This window comes from Metarhizium acridum, assembly GCF_019434415.1.
Source record: "Metarhizium acridum strain ARSEF 324 chromosome Unknown scaffold_1, whole genome shotgun sequence".
Lineage (NCBI taxonomy): Eukaryota > Fungi > Ascomycota > Sordariomycetes > Hypocreales > Clavicipitaceae > Metarhizium > Metarhizium acridum.
In genome coordinates, this window is record NW_027094015.1 from 2,611,224 (window position 1) to 2,628,298 (window position 17,075).

The window sequence follows — 17,075 nt, forward strand, 5'->3', positions numbered from 1 at the left end:
GACGGATGGCCGAGCGTGCTTTTCCTTGGTCTTTGCTTCCGGCTCGTCCTCGGGTCCGGAGGCCAACCGTGTTTGACCCAACCAGTGTATTGGAGGGGAGTAAGACATGCCCGAGATGTTGGCTGTTTAGATCATCTTGGATACCTCGACCAACATACAATGTTGAATCGATGCAGTTGACATGTCTGGTAGTTACCAGTGCTACTTTTAGTTCTAATTATTGATGCCCCCAGGCAGCGGGACTGCGCTGACGGAGCGCTGCGCGGGGGATCTCCAGGCCTGAGAATTAGTGGGCTTCCAACAACCCAGGACACCCAACGCTCCACCATTGCAGTTGACACATGTCAAGTACAATGCCTGGCAGCCCGTGAGTCCATGACGCAACTTGGAGACGCACATGTGCACTTGATGCATTTGCTGTTGATGAATGTCCATCCTTTTTTACGGGTGTAGCATCGCTTTATTCCATCTAATAACTGCACCTGTGGTTATTACTCCAACGCCCTCTTTCTTCCCCTCGCAACAAGTCCTTTTGCACACTCCCCCCTGGTCCCTGTCCCGGTATCCCAACGGCCGCCATCAATCGTCATTCATTCATTCCACCAGCGGCCATGTCGTGCCTTGCTGTTTCCATGCTGTGTATCGGCCACGACCGGCACACTCAAGTTTCAAGCGGCCGCTGAGACATGGGAACCTGCCACGCAGAGCGAATCAAGGTGTCTGAGCCATGCAACTCGGCCACCCGTTTCGGCAACATCAGGGACGGTGCTCCGTATCTCTGTTCAAGGAACCGATAGGAATTTGATAGGAACATGACCGTTTTACAGATGGATCCGAAACGGACCGTAAAGAACAATCGCATGTAGCTCCCGAAGCTCTTGAGCAAAACTCACACCCCCCCTGTCCAATTTCGAGAAGAGCCCATCTTCAACTTCAACTCACCTGTTCAACCGCCGCCACACACACACACACACACATAGACGCATCTCCATCACCTGTGGCCAGCCTCTGCGGCCGCCGACGACAAGCTCGACACATGGACAACTATGCATACTTTTCCCGCCCCCGAACCCATGTTTGCATACTCACCTAAACGCGAAGCCAAGAAACAGGGTCCCATGGTAACGTATGTATGCCTGAGAGGGTGGACTCTTTGCCGTGGCGATTCCTGACCGAGGGCACAAAGGCAGAGCGGCCGCTGCGTCGAGATGCGCTGCGAGCCGGCGCCGGCGCCGGCGCACGCATAGACATCATTGATGACACACGACACACGACACATCACCACACCGCTGGTGAACTGTAACTAACTAATGGAAGCCCAAAGTTGGACAAGGGCATACTATCGTGTCGAGTGCGTACAGACTTACATACACAGACTCGTCATACCCCACGACTCCAGACTCGAGCCAAGCACCGCTCCGGGCCTGGAACAACAAGTCGAATCTCTCGTAACAGAAACAGAAAATAGACGACACACAAGTTGACGCTTTCCACTAGCACACCCGCCTGTGGAGAAGCGCGATGGCAACCCGGTTCCTTGGCTGCCCCCTTCCCCGTATGTATAATGGCCGTCATTTCTCGCCAGGCCACATGACCAGCAGAGATCTCGCGAGCTCCATTCCTGGCGAGAAATGAGAGATGAAGAAAATCGGCATGGGGGTCAGAAAGGGGCAAATATAATACGATTATTATTCTTATTATTGCCATTTTGGAACCCGTGGCCAGTCTTGAGATTGATCCATTGCTGTACATGGTGCCTCGTGGTCCGCCGAATCAGCCCGCGCGGGTTGCCAGTTGATGTGTGGCACACGCCCCTGCGGAGCCGTGGGGGAACAGCCATTGGTCTAGGCCTCTGTGACGACTTTGTATGTCCAATGCAGTGAAGTTTGACGCTGTTTTATGCCAAGGCTGTCGTCGTCGCAAACTATAAACCATCGTGTTCATTCTAGGTGTACAAGGTATTGCCTTTTTTTTAAAAAAAAAAAAAAAAATGCTCCCTGCTTGTCCCCCAAATAGCATTCGTCACCACCGGTCAAACATCACTTCTCCCCTCCCCTGCAGGCCGTGCATCATCCCAGGAATCCGCCATCAGGCACCACTACCAAAAAAAAAACCTACCCAAATCCCCCCCAGCTTTTCTCGTCACCGTAACTTTCGTGTCCCAGTCCGTCCTGCATTTACATACCCGCCCGCCGCACCTCCGCCACGGTCTCGGCTCCACGGCACCATCCGCAGCAAACATTGAAGTGCATTCAGCGACGGCCGATTGGCTGCACGCGCCGCAACAGAGACTGCTCCGACTTCTTCCGGCCACGCTTTCGCCATGAAAGGTACCCAGTACGTACCACTTGTTCTTCATTTTCTTCCGGCTCACGACTTTTAATTTAATTTTCGGTAGTCTTTTTTTCTGTGTCTCTTTCGGCTTCGGAAGAAGGGATAGCAGGATGACACTGGGATTACGTGCTCCTTTGTAATAAAATTCCACTGATACCTGCACGCCCCTTGGGAAACCGAGACTTGCACAAAAACAATGCTGGGGGATAATCCACCGTCGGTACGGAAAACACGGTTTCCCTCCTCGACAACCGTTTTTCACACGCACGCTCTACGCCGTCCCGGGATATTTCCTTGCCCCTAGAGTATTCTCGCACCGTATTGCGCTTGACTGTCTCTGCCGTGCCGCGCCGCCCGTCCCTTCCCCTCGGAAGCGCACTGCTTGACCGTTTGCTTGTTTGTTTCGCCCACTCCCTTTTCATGCGAACCGCATTTGATTTTTTTTTTTCGCTTCAATTTCCTATTCTGCTCTTGTATACATGCGGATTCGCATTCTTATTAAAAAAAAAAAAAAATGAGAGCCCTGTATAAAATCGACACAATTTCCTTCCATGGGATTTTGTGCCCACCCGTCTCAGATCTCACCTTCCGAGTCCGTGTTCCCTTCCGGCCACGCCCATTCTGGCCGCCGTCTCCACACTCGGGCGTTCACCAGCCACGACTCCACACTTCTGGCGCCGTTCCGTGTCGGGACTCGGAGGGTGGATCCGAGCGCAGGGGGACACAACGTACGGGGGGACCAGCAGCTCCCGGTTCTTTTTCGTGCAAGTTTGCAAGTTTCCCGTGGAAAAGTTGCAAAGCTGTGCTGTGAGGGGGCCCAAACAAGAAACGAGCCCTTTTTTCCTCTGTGTTTGGCCATTGTTTTTTGAACCCTTCTTCTTGTCCCCACCATGTCGGGGATGGAATTCGGCGTTCCAAAACGCAGGTCCATGACGCACGTCACGATGCTGGTTTTGTGTGTCATTGCACATGTCCATGGAGTCGCGCGCGCGTCGCAACTGCGCCTCTGCACAGTCAGTCTGCGCAGGCTGCCACACAAAACACACGCACCCGTTGGGCCTTGCAAAGAGCCGCATCCCGTGTCCTTCCGTCCTCGTCTCTCTATCTCCCCCTGGCCAATCGCCACTGTGTCGTAGATACGAGGCGTATCTGCGGACAAGTCCGGCCGCCGCCTCGCTGACAGCATCCACCCAGCAACCAAGCATTACACACATGCACCGCGTCGTCATTGGCTACCCATTTTGTGATACCTGATACCTTTTGCAGGTCTGCACCCCAAGTGACCCTCTTGTGCTTTTGTAGTGGGGGTGCTATCATGCATCTTTATTATCAAACTATGCCGAGGGGAAATGGCTTTTGTATCTTTCTTGAGGCCGTCTATGCTTCCAGATTGTCGTGTGTCATCTACCAAATTCCACCTATCCACCTCGTCAAAGGAAGCTATCTTGCCATGTCATGTATTCCCAACGCCGGCTTTCTTTCGTCAAAGATACGCCTCCGTCTGTTCAATGGGAACCGTAGCGTCTTCGGCACGTCCGCAATGCTTTTTCTTCTTGTCCCCCTCCTGACACACCCCCCCAAATCTTCCTTTCTTGACCCGCGGAGGGGAGCTCTTCGAACCTGATGACTTTATCGAATACAGAAACTCATGGTGGCACCACTACAGGGCACCTTCATTTATTCGGAGCTGTTAGTAATGAGCTTGGTGATCTTGCCAATGGCAATAGTTTGCCCCTATACAGTACAGATAGATTAGTTTCTGCTCGCAGTTACTCGTTTCGTCATCTTTTTTCTGTCCCCGTTTGTTTGTTCGTTCGTTGCGCGCGCAAACAATGACAACGTACCTGATCACGAAGAGTAAAGCGACCCATCTGGGGATAATCCTCAAACTTCTCCACGCAAACAGATCCTGCTCCACCAATCACTTGCATGCGTGCAATGATGCTGTCTCCCTTCTTGGCATGTGTCGGGGGGTTTTTGCTCTTTCTGTTGGTACCCTTCTGCAGCTTGTGCAGCAGCGCAGCAAAGGTGACTTCTTCAATGGCAGAGTGCACATGGAGAACGCAGTTGAACCCAGATGTCAAGATGTTCTTCAAGTCCAGAATGCGAATCTGCGCCTCGAACTCGGCCACGCAGTGGACCAGTCTCTTGGGCGAGCAGAGCACGAATCCAGGCAGGATATCTTCCTCCTCCACACCCTTGAGACGCATTCGTACTTGATCGCCGCACTGCAGAATGGGAACTTCTTCCTCTTGCTCACCGTACTGCGCCGACACCTCCACGGTCTGCTTGCGAGGCATCATGACCAGAGTCATGCCTTTCTTGACAACACCGGCTTCAATTTTACCATCCACCATGGTACCCAAATCTCGGTATTTGGCATTGATTGGCATCATGAATGGTGCGTTGATCTTGCGCTCAAGAGCGCTCATGCCGTCCAGATACTCTAGCAGCGACGGACCGTCCCACCATGGTGCAATGCCCTTGGGGAGGCGATCCTTGATGTTCAGTGAAGACTGTGCGGCAACAGGCATGAAAAAGACATCCGTCTTCAGGTTGTAGCCCGTTCCCTTGAGGAACTGAGAGAGCTTGGTTGTGCACTCCGTGTAACGCTCCTGGGACCATTCAACCGTAGGGTCATCCATCTTGTTGATGACCACAATCAACTTGTTGACACCCTGCGTCTTGGCAAGCATAGCATGCTCACGCGTCTGTCCTCCACGTTCAAACCCAGTCTCATATTCACCCTTGCGAGCCGAAATGACCAAAATACCAACATCGGCTTGTGAGGCTCCACCAATCATGTTGGGCACATAGGTCTTGTGGCCAGGGGCATCCAAAATGCTGTATCTGCGCTTTTCTGTCTCGAAAAAGCCACGGCCAACTTCAACAGTCTTACCCTTGGAACGTTCCTCCTTGGTCAAGTCCATGACCCAAGACAGATACCAAGACTCTCGGCCGAGATCCTTGGCTTCACGCTTGTACTTGTCCATGGTTCTCTCATCAACCATACCAGTCGTCCACAAGATGGATCCGCCCAGGGTAGATTTACCAGCATCGACGTGACCAATAAAAATGATATTGACATGCTCTTTTCCGTAGACTTCCTTCAGAGTTTCGTCGTCAACATCGGCTGCCTGTTCCTTGGTAACGGCGTCGGCTTCACGCTGAGCCTTCTTCTCGCCGGGGCCGGATGGACTTGATCGTCCGGAAGATGGGGTTGGGGAGGTCCTGCCAGAGAATTTGTTTGCGGAGGCGGCCTTCCCAGCCTTCTCACCAGTCTTCTCGATAGCCTTGACAGCAGCCGCCTTCTGGCCAGCCTCTGGCTTGTTTGAGGGCTCGGGTTTGGCCTCCTCCTTGTCCTTGGTAGGTGTGGAAGTTCCACTTCCACCAATCGAAAGGACCTTGGCCTTGGGCTTGGGGGCTGAAGCATCACCACCGATGCTAAGGACCTTGGGACCGCCCTCCTTGGTTAGAACCTTGGGCGCAGTCGGTGCGGCTGCAGGAGCAGCAGAGGCGGGAGCTTGTGTTGGTTGCTGCTGGGCCTGGCCTGGTTGACCATACTGAGGGTATCCTCCACCTGAACATGGTAATTAGTTTGCGCGCTCAGAGAAATCGAACAGCAGAGGCGGCATACCATATCCCTGGTTATATCCCTGGCTGAAATTGCCTCCATAGCCTCCCTGGTTGTACTGATTGAAGCCTTGCTGCTGACCATATTGAGGATAGTAGCCTTGCTGGTAGTATTGCTGCTGTTGATACTGGTTGGAAAAACCACCGCCGTATGGCTGGCCAGGCTGGAACGATTGGGCGCCTGGCTGGAAGGAAGCGGCGCCGGGGCGGAACCCTCCTTGACTCTGGCCAGCGTTCACGTTGAGCTGCTGCTGAGCTCTCCGCGAGAGATTCTCGTCTTGTGCAGCGGGATCGTCTTCCCAAGAGTTGAGGTTCGACATGATGATCGGCCGGCGACGGAAAAGATGTTTGAAAAAGCTCCTCGGTGGGTCGAAAACAAGAAACGTTGGCGCAGAGACACGTCTAAATAATGCCCCTCGTTGGTTGCCGGTGTGGCTGCCTGATGAGTTCCCCCCAGCTGAAAGGCTTGAGCCTTGCTTGTGAGTCAAACGAGATGAAACGAACTTGGCCTCTCCGAGATACCGTAGGGCGGGGATTTAGGCGGCAAAACGATCGTTCGAGATGATCGGGCCTGGATATGGTTTCGCCTGAATGCTTTTGGTGGAGGTTGTGAAAATTCGAGCCCCACCAAGATGACGCAGGAAAGGTGGTGGGCGGGTAGCAGTTGGAGGGGCTGGGACAGTACGGAGTACAGTATGGGGAGAGTTACACACTGTCCTCGCTCGTGTGGCAGCGAGTCCAACGTCGGATATGTGTTCGCTACCCGACAAACATCGATATTTATTAGGCAAAGTAAAACGAATACTACTTTTCAGTGTGATTTGGCTCATCGTATAGCCTATTTAAGCAAATGTTACTAACTTATCATGTAGTTTTTGAAAGGTGCTGGTGCTAATGTACTGCGTTGACCGCGCTTCATTTCTCCCGCTCAAAATCAGCCATTTCATCTTCATTGCTATGCCAATTCCTTATTTCTCTCATGAAACATCCCATCGAGATCCGCTGGTTATAAAAGCCCTTGTATTGCAGATTCCAGATTCCTTCATGTATGTCGCGTTGTATTCTCCAATTCGGTATGTCTCAAAGCTCTATGCAATTTTCCATACTACTACCAAGCCCACCACTTGCTGGCCCCTCGCTTCGCGGCCTCTTCCTGGACCCAGATTCTCTGTCCGAGCCCTTGTCGTTGTCATCGTGAGAGCGTTTACTCGTTCTACTTGCGCAACTCTCAGATGACGGCGACCTGGAGCCATTTGAGTCGCCACCTCCTAGAGACAAGGAGGATATTCCACTTCGGACCGTTCTCGCGCCTGTGCTGGTACTCTGATGTACGATTTGGCCATATGGGGTCGGACTAAGGAACATGTTGCCCTCTGAGCCACTGTTGCTTCTTGCCACGCTTCTATGTTCTTGGGAGTCTTCAACATGAGCGTTGATGGCCCGCATCGCATCGTTTTCTGGAGATAGACTCGTACGGTTGCTGTCTGCGGCCTCCCCAGTTGAGTTGCTAATACCGTTATTGTCGTCGACAAAAAGCGATTCTTCTTGGATACTTGGGTTTAAGTTTGCATTAGCAGGCACAGGTGAGAGAGTTGTGTTCGCTCCAGTATCTTCAGAGGTTGGCTCCGCCTTCATTGTGTCGTCCCGTATCGTTTGACTGCTATTTTGAGTTTCATTTTGCATATCTTCATGTCCATCAATCTCTTCATCGTCCTCAAGCGTAAGGTCAATCATATTTGGCAGAGAGTGCTCCATGGTGTCTTCCTCCACTGTCACTCCGTTTTCAGAATTGGCGTTGTTGTATAGTCCCGGGTTGTCTTCAAAGGGTGAGGGAATCGAGTGTCTCTGTGCTCCATAATTCAAAATGACTGGACTTCCTGGCACAGAATTTGTCTGGTGGTGATTCACCGCACCCGGACTGCCCAAAATAATCTCGACCGAGTCCCCTGATTCCGAACCATCGCCAACATAGGAATCTTCGTGTTCATCCTCATCCTCATCCTCGCTATCTTCACTGCTGGTATCGCTGCCACCGACGTTATTATCGTCTTCATCCTCCCCATCATCGTCGCTCTCAACCAGCTCGTCCCGGAGCTCGGGCAGCGCCGCCGCCATTATCAACCATGTCTCTGCACTTGGATTCAATCCCGGTATAAGGGGCGCAAGGTTTCGCAATGTCGAATTACGTTGGTCTTTCGGCGCTCGAGGCCCACGCACTGTCTTTTCCACGTCTAGCTGAAATGTTTTGTCGCGTACTTTGCGTTTCAGCCCATTTGCAATCCACTGTGTATGGTCCCAAAATGTGATGCGGTTGACTCCACGTAGACAATGGACATAATCAAGACCTTGTACGGTTCGAAGCGACCGAAACATACGGTAATTGGGCTGGTGCTGCGTCTTCCGTTTCATGTACTGAATAACACGACTTGTTTCATGCTGTCGGCGCATGTAATATTTTGATGACTCGGGAATGTATATATCGAGGGTAGAAAGTCGATTGGTTTCTGGCAGCCACATCAACGGCTGAGTTCTCCGAGATGTATATTTGCCCCGAGCACTCTTTTCAAATGTGAGGTATTGGGAGCCCATCCACAGAAGCTCAATATGTTGAACCCTTTGGAGTCTGTTTTTAATCCCCTTCGCAAAGCAACCCTATTCACCCAGCGAGGAGAATGCAAAAGTGTTCTCTCCATAAAACAAATGAGAGCCCCAAAACAACCACTTTTTGCACGTTACTAGTGGTGCTAGCAAGTCTTTTGGTAACGTGGCATATGTTAGGCTCACAGGTGAGTCACCAATATGAAAACGACGAAGAGGCTGTGGGTGTTCTGGGTCATTGCCCAACACACCGGACGAGAGAGAAGGCGTACGATGCGGATCAAGCCTAGTCAAAACATGAACCTTCTTTCCATAAAAGCATAAAAGCATTTGAAGGACACGAAACTGGGCCATGAGCGGCAGCTGGTCAAAGTTGAAGCTCCCAGCTACTGCTATAGATTCAATAGCACCATCTAGGTTATCATCTTTCTCCCTCAGGATCAAGCCTGGTAGGACCCGTTTCGGATGTGGCGGTATGTTTAATTCGCGGCAACTAAGCTTCCAGATTTCTTCGTAGTGTCTTAAATGAGGTGGAAGCCGAGATGATTGGCCTTGAAGGAACCATTTAATATAGACTGGCCACATCTATTTCACAAGTGGTTAGACCTTGACATGAGCGGCGAAGCTTGATACTTACGGCTTCTGTTCGTCTCCGAGCGCTCGGAGCGCTCGATGCGCTGGTCCTTGCAGCCGCAAGGTCAGCTCGAAGCCGCCGATTTTGGGCTCTCATCCGACTTATCTTTGCACGGAACCCTGCTATCAACTGTCTAGACTCTCCAAGTCTGAACTTGCGAATTTGCGATTTTTCATGTATCTTCTCATATTTCGGTTGGCATGATTCTACGCAACCACCCTGCCAATTCAAATCCTCATCGGAATCGGAATCGGAATCAGTATTGAGGTCGCCATCATCAAAACCAAGAAACTCGAGGACTTCTTGGTTAAACTCGTCGTCAGAATCACTCTGTTTAAACTTTGGTAAATATGGCATAACTTCCTAGAGACAGAGACGCACTCACATTATCCGAATCGGCTTCAGAACCTTCCGGCTGCGTATCAGGCGCCTCCTCTGACGCGTCACTTGAAACCACCGAATCTGCATCTGCTTGCCCAAGGGCTCCATCGTTCACAGCGTTGTCATCGGTTAGGCCTTCGAATGAACTTGTTTCCACAGCATTACCAGATGGTATGCTGGTTTCAAATCCAAGATCTTCGTAAACCTCCATGACATCCGCTGTCAGATCAATCACCTCCATGTGAGACATATGGAACGGCGGTGTGATTGAGAAAAAACTTTATGGATTAATGGATGAGACATTAACGTATTTTGCTGCGAGTGGGAGTTGAGGCTTCGTGGATGGAAGAGTGAAGAGATCAACCGTGAAATCGACTTAAACTCGCGACTGCTTATTAATCTATGTGCACTATCATAACCGAAAGAAGAAGGAGAGAGATAAGAAGAGTGAGAACGGTAGGAAAAGAGGAAGAGTGAGAAAGGTAGGAAAAGAGGAAGAGTGAGAAAGGCACCTACATTAGCTGCCAATTGTCTCAGACTCGGCAATCTAGGCTACCTGTTATTTGCATGCAAGAACAGAAATAGGCACCTTGCTACTTCTACAGGCGTTTGCACATCTTCTCTGCATGAGGTATGGAAACTTGGTGTCAGTAGGCTGAGGTGAAGACGCGCGAAGCGGCACCGAGCGTGACAACTTCGAGTCTGGTGCCAAAGAATCACCTCTGCTAGTGAGTTGAACAGATCTATTTGCTTGCAAGGATCGTTGACATACTCATTCAGTGATGCCGTGACTGTTTGATTGATAATTCATGTCTTCTACTTCCCTTTATCTAAACCACCAATTTACAGAGCCATTAAGTCCTCCATCAGACTCCGCGCTCTTTACAGAATGCCACCAACCATCCGGAATGAAGAGCGCGTCGCCAGCGCCGAGCTCAACTTCGTGCAGTTCCTCAAGTGGTGTTTCATTTCCCCAGACTGCGTCATGCAGCACCTTTCTTTCATGGCCTTGCATCATATCAGTCGTCCTTATGCGACTATTTCCATGTTGCCGTATTTGGCGCTGGACGTCAAAGTATAATTCATCGCCAAGGTTTGGCGGTAACAGCCGTACAACTTTCTGGCTGTACAGTTGGCAAAACAGGTTCGGATTTGGATCTCTATGCAGCGGCGTATAAGTTGGTTCTGTGCCCAGCCAGATAGACGAAGCGTAGATGTCGCCTTTTCCTGCACAAAGTACGATTTCTGGGGCTGGTAAATCGTCTTGAAGGGGCTGCGGCAAATCAGGCAGAGCAGACTGAGCAATGTACAAATGCAAAGGGTGTGTGGTAGTTGAGTCCCGAGCCGCGTTGAACTCTAGGGCCTTGATAAGAAGCTTCAAAGGCGCATAGAGTTGAAAGAAGCTCTGATCCTTCCCGTCGGTCAGTGCTGATTGCAGAATTCCTGCCATGATCTGATCAGTCATTTCTGAGCTGGTCATTAGTGCGGCCTGGAATTGCGAGACAGCATCTTGCTTCCCCCGGGACTTGATCAATTCGTACGGGAAAGGCCATTCTTGAAATCCTTGCACCAGAGATGAAGCGAACGGTAATGTTGAGTGCCTGTCGTGTGAGGAAGCGGATCTGTTGAACCATTTACTAAAGGCTGGGAGGCGACAGGTGGGTGAGCCAGCGTCGTTTGGAAATAAATAGGGCTTTCGGGGTAGAAATGCTTTCTTTTGAAAGGCTTTTATGTCTGCGTGCTCTTGGGACGAAGCAGAAGCGGCCTCGATAGACCGTAGAGGCTGCTGAGCACGGCGTGAAGAGATATGAAGGTGTCGTCGCCATATTGTGGCAAGCAAGGTGGGACGGTTCATGGCGCATAGATGAAGCAAACATGTGAGAGAGAAAATTCGATCATTCGGAACTTTTGTACAGGGCATTAAAAATTAAACCCAACCGGGCTATAATGACAATTGCCACTCACACCCCATGTTTCTTATATGTTGCCCGGCGTTGAGCATGGTGAGGGAGCATGTTCCAAAATGGAGGGAGGTCGGAAGTCGGCAAAACCTGGCACCGGAGGCGTCGAGGACGAGTTACTGGTTGCATCTCGCCTAAGGCCTAAGACCAGGGAGGCTTCAGGAAAGAGGCAAGAGCAACTCGAGCCCACTTGCACAGATTGATGGATGGACCCATTTGACCACCGGCCACCGGCCACCCACCACCGCATCGCTAGACCTTGGGCGCGCACGCACTAGCATTGTATTGTCAAATCACAGCTCCTCCAGACGTTTTGCGCGCGCAGATCAAGCAGCGGCATCAAGCAGCCTGACGACATCGTCTGGCCAAAACCCCATCCAGACCAACTCGCGACCGCGACCGCGACCGCAGCCGCTCGACCTCATCTCACGGACGCCTTGTTCTGTGCATCTGCGGCACGCGTGCCATTTGACCACCCCGCCTCAATCCTGTTTCGAGTCTTGTGGGCAGCCCTGTCGATATCTGCCCCTCCATCCGGATTGCATCATCTGTCCCGTCTCGTTGTTTCGTCGTTTCGTCGACAACTGGCCTTGCGGCCGTCTCTACTTTCGTCATGTCTACAGACTCGGGCGCGCCTGAGTCGTGGATCTCAAGCTTTTGTGCTCTTCTGGGCCATGAGTATTTCGCCGAGGTATCAGAGGAGTTTATCGAGGATGACTTTAACCTGACGGGTCTTCAGACCCAGGTGGCCATGTACAAAGAAGCATTGGAGGTATGTGGTGGCTGAAATCTTTTTTAAGCTTTTGCCCCCCGGTGTCCTGGTGCGGAAATGCGGTCTTCGTCAACTAACTCCCCCCTGCTCTTCCGCAGATGATATTGGATGTGGAGCCCGAAGACGATGAAGATGAGGAGGAAGAGGAGGAAGAGGAGGATGATAATGAATCCGGTCTGGGCGATGGCCAAGAACGAATGGGTGGCCGACCAGGCGAGCGACGACACCATAGCAGAATGGCCAGCGACTTGTCCGTCATTGAATCCTCAGCAGAAATGCTGTACGGCCTCATTCACCAACGGTTTATATGCTCGCGTGCTGGAATTCAGCAGATGAGTGAAAAATATGAACTCGGTCACTTTGGGTGCTGCCCACGGACCAACTGTGAGCAGGCAAGAACGCTACCCGTTGGGCTCTCCGATATACCGGGCGAGGATACCGTCAAGCTGTTCTGCCCGGCTTGCCTAGACGTCTATGTCCCGCCAAACAGCCGTTTCCAAACTGTCGATGGAGCATTCTTTGGTCGCACATTCGGCGCCCTTTTCCTCCTTACCTTCCCCGAGTACGACCTCACCAAAAGGGGGGTCGACGTTCTCTCTACAGGCAACGTCGCGGATAACAGCCGATGAGGAGCTCGTCAACGGCATGTACGCCAGGAACATTGCTCCAAACCTAGGACCCGGCTACATCTATCAGCCCAAGATTTATGGCTTCAGAGTTTCAGAGCGGGCCCGATCGGGCCCGCGCATGCAATGGCTACGAGATCGACCAGCCGATGTCAACGACCTTGACGAGTCTCGCATCTACGCTGAACAATGCGCCGAATCCGAGGATGACGACGAATCCATGAACCTTAATGGACGGGCAACGGTCCGTCGACGACCTCCTGGCAACGCCCGTCTCCGTCAGCGACAAAACCAGAACGGCAGTCCCATGGCTCTATCAACGAACGGCGCCGAATCCGAGCTGTAGGAAGACGAAACAGCAACTGCCCCTTGATTCTCCCCACCAGGAATATGGTGGAGTATGGCATCCTTGAAACGTAATACAGATGCCAGTCCTCGGACTGAGGATTGGCAATCACGCCGTCCATGCCCCGAGGCGGCGTTCCGTCAATTAGCTTCAGCAGGAACAAGGATTGTCCAAGGCAGAGTCAAATATCCTACCCCTCAAGCTTCCTCCTACAACGAAGATTCCACCCCTCAAATATAGTGGCATTTGCATAGATGGCGTTGGAGGTGTTGTTCAGTGAATACAATTTGGTCGGTTGGTGAACGGCGGAAAATAACAGAAAAGAAGAACAAGAAGGGAGGCTTTCTTGCATGATGGGCGTGTGTATGTGTGCGCGTGTTCTACTACGCTCAGCGGTAAAATTGGGTGCCTGTCAAAGCAAGATACGGGTACATTTCGCGTTTAGACGGCGCGGGCCAAAGATGTGCGAGGTCGCTGTTGAATAATTGCACATGGTTATTGGTATTGTTTATTTGGACGGAAACGGCGTGGCGACGTACCATAGAGCGATGAGTTTCCAAGAGGATTTTGCACCTTTTTTTCAACTTTTTGATAAAATTACACATGTTTACATGCACATTTCACCACTACATTGATGTGCCAAACTTCAGAAGTAGACATACTGAAATAATTGAATTGTGCGTTTCATAACCAAACCATAACTAGTCCTATCGTAGCGGCGATCCCTTCCCCGGCGTCCAACTCGAGCCCCCGCCAAAGCCAGACCCAGGCGCCATGCCGATAATCTTCCTCACGGGCGTGGACGGTCCCGGCGTGGACGCGTCTACCGGCAACGGCGGAGTATCCGTCCTCTGAACACCCAGGTCATCCTTCCGCGGAGGCTTAAAGTTGACGTCTCTTCCGGCGCGATAAATATCCTTGCAGCATGGTTTCCAGAATCCCAGCGTCTTCAAACTCTAGATATTTCCGATATAACTTGAGTGCCGTTCGGGAGTCTTCAATCGAGTCGTGTGTTTCCATTTGAATGTCCTCCTTCAAGAGGTACCACGCTAGAAATGCCAACGAGAGCTTTCGAAGTCTCGACTTTAGGAAGAACAGATCGATTGTGTCGATGACTTGAGACTTGGGAACGTGGATGTTTATGACGCGGAAATCTTGTTTGAGGCCGTGGCCGAGGAATTTGCAGCCGAGGTTGAGCAGAACCCAGAGTTTCTTGTAAACCATCTTCAGTGGAAGCAGGCTGTGTTTGGAAATCCGTGGGTCCAGATCTTCTCGGGTTATGCCAGAGTATGAGGTCAGATAATCCACAATGGGCTCTTGTATTGAAATGTAGTCGTCGATGAAGGGCAGCCCCTCGTTCTCGCCCTGCCCGCGGACAACAGATGTTCTAGCCAGGGCATAGACTATCGGACGAATCGTCTCTCGTTCGCCGTCCGAGTTCATTTCAATCTCGGGTTGTCGAATGGCGACAAATTCCGTGTCTAGAGCTATTATTGTATCCGGGCCAGGGCGCTCCGTCTTCGGATCCAGGATGTGATATGTTTTGGTTTCAGACCTTGGATTTGGACTGCAGCTCAGGTTAGCTTGGCGTGTCAATAGACACTTGGTATGTAGAAAAACAAAAACGCACTACAAATCGTGATACAGAATCGAGGTATCCAGTTGATCTTTCCAAGTAGAATCAATTTTGTTATTCGCTTCTTTGATCTGGAACGATACAACACTGGGGACTTTCCATGACGTGTTGAATGTAAGCGCTTCATCTGTGCTGACAGACCTAACTAAGAAGTCGTTGAACAAGTGCCATTGACTTTGTCCCGGAGCTTCTTGTTCAGCGTGTGCAACTGTTTGTTTGTCTGTTAGCGTTAGATAACTTGCACGTCCTATCGGAAGCACTTGCCATTGACCATGGATACTAGGTGCGGCTTTTGCGTTTGGCCACCCTCAATGCCACCCTCAATGCCACCCTCAATGTTTGTCGCCATTCCTATTAGTGAATATACTGTGATATTATGGATTCCTCGCTGCAAGTGAAGTTTCAGGTCTTCTCCCTCGTAACAGAAGAACTGGCCCTGTTCAACAATGATTCCAATCTCCTCAGGAAGCCAGCCGGGAGTAGACCACAGCATGCGATGATCGTGCTTCGTAATTGCAGTATTCAACATTAAGACTGCCGGGATGTTGTGAATTGTCTTTTTGGTGGCGATGGTTTGATAACGTGAACATAGGCGACACCAACCCTTAGAGGTAGTCTCTCTCTCAACGCTACTCTTAAGAACCTGAGAAAAAGTGACTCTGGGCATTTTGGCGTTTCGTCCAGGAGGTTTCTAAGAAGCTGGATTAGAAGGGTTCGGTACAGAGAGATACCACATACTGACAAATGGTGGATAAAGCAAGTCGTTGACATATGTAGAACCTGGCCTTGTATACTCGCTCCTACAATTCATACATCGAATAGAGCTTGTTGCTGAGGTTGCAAGAACCTGCGGGTTGTCAGGGCCTGTTCAATGTATTCTCTAGGCATTACTAACCTGTTCCATCGCAGATGATGTTGGTGACATACTCTTGTAGTCAGAAACAATCTTATCCAAGAGAAATCTAGTAAGCCCTTGCAGCATAACGTTTAGAGACGAGCCGTGGGGGTCCTCTTCGAGGAGGCCAAGCGGTCCGGCTGATGATGGTTAGCACAGATGACACAGTTGGCACAGGGTTTGACGTGCGGTCTACCTTGTGGGTGGCTACTAAGTGTTCTCAGCAGGTTTGTTGCCTGGCAGATTGAGCCGTCCGCTTTTTGTAGCATGTCGAAAAGGAAGCCAAGTTCACACAGCAAGCAGATTTCGCTCACACAGGCCGTAGCCGCATGTTGAAGGGCTAAGTTTCGGATGAGGGGGGTAAAGTGCATGATTTGAAGGAGTGAGTTGGCGTATGAGTTTGAAATATGAATTTCCAAGCCTGAATAACGAGTTTTATTGTAGAATCTGAAGTCTGTCAGCAGGCAGTTGGGAGAACAGCACCACAAGCGTTGGTCAACTCACCCAAAATCAAAGTCATCTACTCCGAACTTGCTGTACTTGATTTCAACGTTGCGATACATGACCGGCACGTCTGATTTCTCACTTTCAATCTCGTTCTCGCCCACTGGGCTAGAAACATCGTCGGCCTTACCGTCCGTCCTGGAATCGGATTTCGCAGACTCTCTGGCTTTCTCACTCAGGAACTTGGGCGCCTTGAGTCCAGAATTGGCAGACTTGTGGCTGTTTCTGGTATCCTCAGCCTGGTTCCTTCGGAAGCCTCTCGTGTTGCGGCCGTACAGGCCAAATTCGGCCGGCTTGAGGCTCGCGAGAAACTGAGGATCAAACCTTATTGGAGGGGCGCCAACATCTGATACAAGATCCGGCCAGGCCGAGGCCAGCACGTCCCGATAGTAGGGCAATCCAACAGAGTTTAACGGTCTTGAGTGAGAGAAGGTCAGTGTATAATTTAAATATCAGTGGAAGCTGTTCATACGTTTCAGGGGTCCATTCTATTTGAGGAGCGTGTTCCTCCGGGCTGGCGAATTCTATTGGTGTTGGCAAGTCGACAAAGTGAAGCTTTGAAGGCGATCCCCAAAGGTGAATATAGCACTCAGCATCGGCCAAGGCCATTGATTCTCCAGACGGCGCAATTTCAAACATACTAAGGTAGGTCAGGACGTTTGCCTGTCGCACGTTACTTGTGTTGGGGTTCATCAAGTCGACTACATGCATTTGGCCGGACTGTGAGACCACAATACTGGTAGTCAACATTCTAG

General features: G+C 51.0%; 8 protein-coding genes across 8 annotated transcripts; 2 read left to right on the forward strand and 6 right to left on the reverse strand.

Annotated features, from left to right (window-relative positions):
- Positions 1-3,575: 3,575 nt before the first annotated feature.
- On the reverse strand, positions 3,576-6,565 carry SUP35_1 (translation termination factor GTPase eRF3). The gene is made up of 3 exons (XM_066116305.1): positions 5,972-6,565; positions 4,179-5,914; positions 3,576-4,068 (listed from the first exon to the last, which is right to left on the reverse strand). The coding sequence occupies exons 1-3, from the start codon at positions 6,285-6,287 to the stop codon at positions 4,012-4,014; spliced, it is 2,109 nt and encodes a 702-aa protein (XP_065978187.1). The 5' UTR covers positions 6,288-6,565; the 3' UTR covers positions 3,576-4,011.
- A 482-nt stretch (positions 6,566-7,047) lies between these two features.
- Positions 7,048-8,484, reverse strand: J3458_000735 (uncharacterized protein; the record flags this gene model as incomplete). The annotated part of the gene is made up of 1 exon (XM_007812876.2): positions 7,048-8,484. The coding sequence occupies one exon, from the start codon at positions 8,482-8,484 to the stop codon at positions 7,048-7,050; it is 1,437 nt and encodes a 478-aa protein (XP_007811067.2).
- Positions 8,485-8,619: 135 nt separating this feature from the next.
- J3458_000736 (uncharacterized protein) lies at positions 8,620-9,830 on the reverse strand (the record flags this gene model as incomplete). The annotated part of the gene is made up of 3 exons (XM_066116306.1): positions 8,620-9,150; positions 9,203-9,529; positions 9,585-9,830. 3 exons carry the CDS (start codon positions 9,828-9,830, stop codon positions 8,620-8,622), a joined length of 1,104 nt encoding a protein of 367 aa, XP_065978188.1.
- A 504-nt stretch (positions 9,831-10,334) lies between these two features.
- On the reverse strand, positions 10,335-11,652 carry J3458_000737 (uncharacterized protein). The gene has a single exon (XM_007812877.2). The coding sequence runs from the start codon at positions 11,499-11,501 to the stop codon at positions 10,407-10,409; it is 1,095 nt and encodes a 364-aa protein (XP_007811068.2). The 5' UTR covers positions 11,502-11,652; the 3' UTR covers positions 10,335-10,406.
- Positions 11,653-12,154: 502 nt separating this feature from the next.
- On the forward strand, positions 12,155-12,942 carry CKB1_1 (casein kinase 2 regulatory subunit; the record flags this gene model as incomplete). Its single annotated transcript, XM_007812878.2, has 2 exons — positions 12,155-12,313; positions 12,412-12,942. The coding sequence occupies 2 exons, from the start codon at positions 12,155-12,157 to the stop codon at positions 12,940-12,942; spliced, it is 690 nt and encodes a 229-aa protein (XP_007811069.2).
- Positions 12,943-12,958: 16 nt separating this feature from the next.
- On the forward strand, positions 12,959-13,285 carry CKB1_2 (casein kinase 2 regulatory subunit; the record flags this gene model as incomplete). The annotated part of the gene is made up of 1 exon (XM_066116307.1): positions 12,959-13,285. The coding sequence occupies one exon, from the start codon at positions 12,959-12,961 to the stop codon at positions 13,283-13,285; it is 327 nt and encodes a 108-aa protein (XP_065978189.1).
- An 882-nt stretch (positions 13,286-14,167) lies between these two features.
- On the reverse strand, positions 14,168-15,450 carry PAN2_1 (poly(A)-specific ribonuclease; the record flags this gene model as incomplete). The annotated part of the gene is made up of 3 exons (XM_066116308.1): positions 14,168-14,852; positions 14,916-15,129; positions 15,228-15,450. 3 exons carry the CDS (start codon positions 15,448-15,450, stop codon positions 14,168-14,170), a joined length of 1,122 nt encoding a protein of 373 aa, XP_065978190.1.
- Positions 15,451-16,316: 866 nt separating this feature from the next.
- On the reverse strand, positions 16,317-17,031 carry PAN2_2 (poly(A)-specific ribonuclease; the record flags this gene model as incomplete). The annotated part of the gene is made up of 2 exons (XM_066116309.1): positions 16,317-16,737; positions 16,793-17,031. The coding sequence occupies 2 exons, from the start codon at positions 17,029-17,031 to the stop codon at positions 16,317-16,319; spliced, it is 660 nt and encodes a 219-aa protein (XP_065978191.1).
- Positions 17,032-17,075: the final 44 nt, after the last annotated feature.

Coding starts and splice junctions, on each gene's coding strand:
- SUP35_1 (XM_066116305.1), bottom strand. CDS start 6,287: ATGTCGAACCTCAACTCTTGGGAAGACGATCCCGCTGCACAAGACGAG. Junction 5,915..5,971: donor GGGATATAACCAGGGATATG/GTATGCCGCCTC, acceptor TACCATGTTCAG/GTGGAGGATACCCTCAGTAT. Junction 4,069..4,178: donor GCTTTACTCTTCGTGATCAG/GTACGTTGTCAT, acceptor TGTACTGTATAG/GGGCAAACTATTGCCATTGG.
- J3458_000737 (XM_007812877.2), bottom strand. CDS start 11,501: ATGCCCTGTACAAAAGTTCCGAATGATCGAATTTTCTCTCTCACATGT.